This window comes from Piliocolobus tephrosceles, unplaced genomic scaffold (genome assembly GCF_002776525.5).
Source record: "Piliocolobus tephrosceles isolate RC106 unplaced genomic scaffold, ASM277652v3 unscaffolded_36693, whole genome shotgun sequence".
NCBI lineage: Eukaryota > Metazoa > Chordata > Mammalia > Primates > Cercopithecidae > Piliocolobus > Piliocolobus tephrosceles.
The window spans coordinates 1520-7617 of NW_022320635.1; the positions used below are offsets into that span (position 1 = coordinate 1520).

Sequence of the window (6098 nt, forward strand, 5' to 3'; positions counted from 1 at the left end):
AGAATGAGACCCTGTCTCAAAAAAATTTTTTTCTTTTTTTTTTTTTTTTGAGACGGAGTCTCGCTCTGTCGCCCAGGCTGGAGTGCAGTGGCCATATCTCAGCTCACTGCTAGCTCCATCTCCTGGGTTTACGCCATTCTCCTGCCTCAGCCTCCCGAGTAGCTGGGACTACAGGCGCCCGCCACCTCGCCCGGCTAGTTTTTTTGTATTTTTTTAGTAGAGACAGGGTTTCACCATGTTAGCCAGCATGGTCTCGATCTCCTGACCTCGCGATCAGCCTGTCTCGGCCTCTCAAGTGCTGGGATTACAGGCTTAAGCCACCGCGCCCAGCCAAAAAAATTTTAATTAAAAAAATATATATATATACACACACACACAAATAATCCTGATATGATTATACAAATGTATTAAATTATCACATGTATACTGAAAATATGTACATATATGTGTCAACTAAAAGATTTTTTAATGTTTATAAATATATACACAGAAAGTATTTTTCTGTGTGTGTGTATATATATATACACAACTCCTCAAATTCCTGTGCTCCAGAAATTCTCCCACCTCAACATTAAGTCCATTTCTATTAAACTATTCCTAAATTAGAGCTCCAGTTTGGTTGGCAGAACGGTCCAATATTTTGACAGAGAAATCAAGTTATTTTGATATATGAGGAGAGGCTTTACTATATATAAAAATATATATTTATATATATTTATATAAATAAATACTACATATAAATATATATATACACACACACATATATACAGAAAAAGATACTGATTACATTTTCAAATGCCTGTCTTACCAGATAGGTATTCCAGAATTTCTGTTTCAGGTCCAAAAATATGTCATCCTTTTCCTGGAGAATGCTCATACCTATTTGCAAAACACCAAAAGAATTTTAAAACATTCAGTAGGGTACCGTATAACAGTGCAGGTTTCAGTTTTCCATTCCAAAATGCAAAGTAACCATCAGTATCATCCATCAATACGACCCTTCTGATCCAACAGTGAAAAGAGAACATAGTCAGGCATGGTGGCTCAAGCCTGTAATCCCAGCAGTTTGGGAGGCCAAGGCAGGCAGATTGCTTGAGTCCAGGAGTTTAGAGACCAGCCTGGGCAACAGGGCAAAACCCATCTCTACAAAAAATACAAATATTAGCCAGGTGTGGTGGCGTGCCTGTAGTCATAGCCACTCAGGAGGCTGAAGTGGGAGGATTGCTTGAGCCTGGGAGGTAGAGGCTGCAGTGAGCTGTGATCCTGACACTGCACTCCAGCCTGGGCAACACAGCAAGACCCTGTCTCAAAAAAAAAAAAAAAAAAGAAAAGAAAAAGAAAATAGAACATAATCTCCACTCTAAAACTAGATAAATTTTAAAGGAATGATAAATACGAAGTGAGAATAGCAGAGTATAAAAGTTATAGCAGAACAATTATTTTTTCAAAAACTATAGCAATTCACAAAAAGAATCAAGTTACAATAGTGGGCCTATTGGTTACTTTTCTCTACCTTGCAAACATTTTGTGAAATGTCGAACATTTGAACATTTTGAATTTTTAATTTCTATCTTTTAAAAAAAAGCTAGTGGACTGGTTGTGGTGCCTCACGCCTGTAATCTCAGCACTTTGGGAGGCTGAGGCGGGTGGATCACCTGAGGTTGGGAGTTTGAGACCAGCCTGACCAACATGGAGAAACTCCCTCTCTTCTAAAACTACAAAATTAGCCCCACGTGGTGGTGCATGCCTGTAATTCCAGCTTCTCAGGAGGCTGAGGCAGAAGGATCACTTGAACCCAGGATTTGGAGGTTGCGGTCAGCTGAGATCACACCACTGCGTTCCTGACTGGGTCACAGAGCAAGACTCCATCTCAAAAATATAAAAATAAGAAAAGGCTAGTGGACCCAAATACTCTGGCAACTACAAATTTCCCATCGGTATTACCCTATTCAAAAATTGAAAGTGGAACACCAATTCAGCCTTCCTAAAAACACTTTGAAAACTTTGATCTTCAACCTCCCTGAAGAGAAATTCACGGCCTGGGCAATATATCAAGACCTTGTCTCCACAAAACAATTTAAAAACCAGCCAGGTATAGGGGTGCACGCCTGTGGTCCCAATTACTCCAGAGGCAGAAGTGGGAGGATTGCTTGAGCCTAGGAGGTCGAGGCTGCAATGAGGGGTGATCACATCACTGCACTTCAGCCTGAGGGAATAGAGTCAGACCCTGTCTCAGAAAAAGTAAAGGAAAAAAGAAAAATGAAATTCAGGTAGCAAGGCAAAGCTCTCCTATTTTAGAAAGGGTTGTAAAACTGAGAGTACTTTTTTTTTTTTTGAGACGAAGTCTTGCTCTGTCGCCCGGGCTGGAGTGCAGTGGCCGGATCTCAGCTCACTGCAAGCTCCGCCTCCCGGGTTCACGCCATTCTCCTGCCTCAGCCTCCCGAGTAGCTGGGACTATAGGCGCCCGCCACCTCGCCCGGCTAGTTTTTTGTATTTTTTAGTAGAGACGGGGTTTCACCGTGTTAGCCAGGATAGTCTCCATCTCCTGACCTCGTGATCCGCCCGTCTCAGCCTCCCAAAGTGCTGGGATTACAGGCTTGAGCCACCGCGCCCGGCCGAGAGTACTTTAAAAATTCTTTCCAATCCCCAGTTAGGAGGTAGGGGAAATAAGAGCCTTATTAGTTAATTACAGAAGATTCTTACATGACTCAGCAAAATATTGGTAATACTGTGTTCCACTTACCTAGCATTAATTAAATGCTAAGTACTTTATGCGCCTCATTTCATGTGTCCCTCCTTACAGTTCGCTAAGGTAGGTAGAGTTACAAATGAGGAAAAGAGCTTAGAGAGGTTAATAGCAGACGGAATTCAACCCAGGTGTCTGATTCCCAAGCCAGAGTTGTTAATCTGTTACAACTCTGGTTCCCCAAGGTGACCCCAGCAAAAAGATCATCTCATTGGTGCAATTTCCATGTAGAGAGCCTCATGCAAAACTCTAATCCATCCCCTTCCACTTGCCCCTTCATGGAAATTTGAGGTGACCAAAACTGAACCAGAAAAACTGAAAACCAGCTGGGCGAGGTGGCTCATGCCTCTAATCCCAGCACTTTGGGAGGTTGAGATGGGCAGATCACTTGAAGACAGGAGTTCAAGACCAGTGTGGCCAACATGGTGAATCCCCGTCTTCATTAAAAATGCAAAAGTTAGCCGGGCGTGGTGGTGTGCATCTTTAATCCCAGTCCCTCGGTAGGCTGAGGCAGGAGAATCGCTTGAACCTGGAGATGGAGGTTGCAGTGAGCTGAAATCGGGCCACTACACACTTCAGCCTGGGCGATAAAGCGAGACTCTGTCTCCAAAAAAGAAAAAGAAAAAGAAAAAGAGAACAATCTCACTAGTTGTTTCAGGATTAAATAGGATTCTGGTCCCCTACCCCTTCACCGGTGTACAAGGCTTCTGTAACAGGTGCTAGGAAGCTGTTTGCAAATCTAGTCTGGAAATCACACCCTGGGACCAGGCAAAGACCTTCTGATAAAACAGGAGGCCCTAGCTCTCAGGCTGTCTGTCCTCCTGACACACTGATCCCATCAGCCATGTAGTTGGCCACAATGGCAATAGGCAACCAGGTTGTTTGTGTTTCTGGTGGGGTCTGTAGGGAAAGGAAGTGAATCCAACTCTTCAAAATAAGGTTCAGGGGGCAGGGTAGCTCTCTTCAAGATGGTGGCTTGTCTGACCTCAACCTGGTTTAGAAAGCACCAACAGCCCTTAGGAGAAATTCCCTCCCATTTGGGATTGGGACCTTGTTCCCCAATCGCAAGGTCAGGCTTAAGACCCACAGAGATTTTCTCCCCAGTTACCCACCCCATCCCCTTCAAGGCTATAGAAATTGCAATGATGATAGAGGCCACAGGTCCCCTTCTGTAAGCAGACGGAAGATCTCCAAAGATCACAAGAATTTAACCAGCTTGAGCAATCAGCCTGTTTTACAGCCTCCTGCCCTCAACCTGTTCCTCCCCAACCCTGGGTGGAATGAGGTCAACCTGTTTGTTTAAACCAGCTCCGAAGTGACCCCAGGTTACTGATAGATGAACCCAAGTTAACTCTCCTCATTTCCATGCTAAAGTCTTCACCCTGGGAGAAGCTATAGCTTCACGACTATAACCTGTGTAACCCATGCAATCTATGTGCTAGCATCATGACTCACTGGGACTCCTACTCTGCATGCAATCACGCACCCTCTCCTTTCTCCATCACCCCATAAAACCCTCCTGTCTCCTTCTCGGGGGGACACACTACTTTGGAGAACACGCCCAGTGTCTTCCTTACTTGTGCCAAGTAAAACTCCCATTGACCAAAACCTGCCTCTTGATGGAGTCATCTGGGACTCCTTAGGGGAATGAACCCCGGTATTTTTCAGGTAACATTTCCATTGCTCTAATTGTAGGCAGTAGAGAAGGTTTCCACAGTCAAGCCCCCACCCCCCACACCCCAGGCCTGGGTTGGATTTTCTAAGGAGAGGGTTCCCTGAACCCTCACAAGTATATAGTCCTCCATGGCAAGGATCCAAGGTCCCTTGATGTCTTCTGTGGGACCCCCAGGGGAAAATCTTGTCACCAAAGCAGGACTAGGCCCCTGGGCATGAGTTTTCTGAAGATCCAGGCCCAACCTCAGATTCCACCTGCTCTGCCCCCCAGGGTCATGGGTCCCCTTGTATTTTGTTCCTGTGTTGGCCCCGGAGCCCCAGGCATGGATTTTCTGAAGAGCAGGTCGGTCCCTTCCCTGCCCCAGGACTGGTTCATGGTCATGCAGCTGCTATGGCCTTGAACTGGGATCTCCTTTATTTTCCCATGGACGCTTTTTCAGGGGAAAAGACCTCCCTAGCCCTGCCTACTCCAGCCTTAACCTACATCCAACCCCCGAGTCTCAGCCCCGACCCTAGTGCCCTAAATTCCTGACTCGGTGGACCTCTGGCTTCCCAATTTCCCGGCTCCCCAGCCAGTGCCCCCCGCAACTTCTCGCAATCAAACACCCCAGCCTCCAGCCTTTGCCCTGGCCTTCCAGGTCCCTGAAGCAGCCCCCGTCTCAGAGCCCCAGCTCCTGCCCGGGACCCCAGGCTCCTGCAGCGCCCTCCCTCCAGCCGCTTGATCCCGAGTCCCTGCCTCCAGTCCCCCAATAGCGGGTCCTACCCCCGAGGTCCCCTCCCGGCCCCTCACCGGCGTAGAAGACCGAGATCGCGATGGGCGCAGCGACCACCTGGTCGCAGAGCAACTTGGCCAGCACCGCGCGCGGCGCGCGGCCCGGGAGCGCGCGCTCCAGCAGGCCCAGCCACACGTAGTTGAAGTTGGCGTGGAAGGTCACCACCAACGTGGCCACGCTCCGCGTCTGGCGCCAGTCGGCCTCGCCGCCCTGCAGCCGCTGCTGCAGCGCGTCCCCGGCAGTGAAGAGCGAGCCGTAGAGCAGTACGTTGGTGGGCCACGGGTGGCGCCGGGCCGCGCGCGAGAATGCCGGCCACCAGCCCGCCATGTCCGCGCTGTGTGCGCCTGCGATCAGGAGCCGGCGTGGTCAGCAGCTTCCTGCACGGCGTCCGAGCCTCCTGGGCCTCCAGCAGCCCTGAGTTGGCGCCGCCCGCACCTGCACCTGCCCCCTCCAGATGCTCCTGAGCGATTGGGCGCCCGACCCGCACATTCAGCTCGCGCCGTCCAATCCGGAGGTCACGGGCCGTCGTTGGGGGTGAACGTTTGAAAGGTGCCGGTCCCACCCCCATGCATGGGTCTATTCACACAAAATACCCAGAACAGGCAAAGCCACAGAGGCAGAAGGCATGGGGTTATTTATTTACTTGTTTATTTTTATTTTTATTAGTTAATTAGATATTTTTGAGATGGAGTCTCGCTCTGTCGCCCAGGCTGGAGTGCAATGGCGCGATCTGAGCTCACTGCAACCTCCACCTCCGGGGTTCAAGGGATTCTTCTGCCTCAGCCTCCGGAGTAGCTGGGACTACACGCGTGCGCCATCACGCCCGACTAATTTTTGTATTTTTAGTGGAGACGGAGTTTCAACATGTTGGCCAGGCTGGTCTCGAGTGAACTGCCCGCCTTGGT

General features: G+C 48.9%; 1 protein-coding gene across 1 annotated transcript; it reads right to left on the minus strand.

Moving 5' to 3' along the window:
• Nucleotides 1-808: 808 nt before the first annotated feature.
• On the minus strand, nt 809-5657 carry LOC111524552 (mpv17-like protein; the record flags this gene model as incomplete). The annotated part of the gene is made up of 2 exons (XM_026452520.1): nt 5211-5657; nt 809-879 (listed from the first exon to the last, which is right to left on the minus strand). Coding segments are annotated over exons 1-2 (381 nt in total), but the record flags the coding sequence as incomplete, so codon positions are not given.
• Nucleotides 5658-6098: the final 441 nt, after the last annotated feature.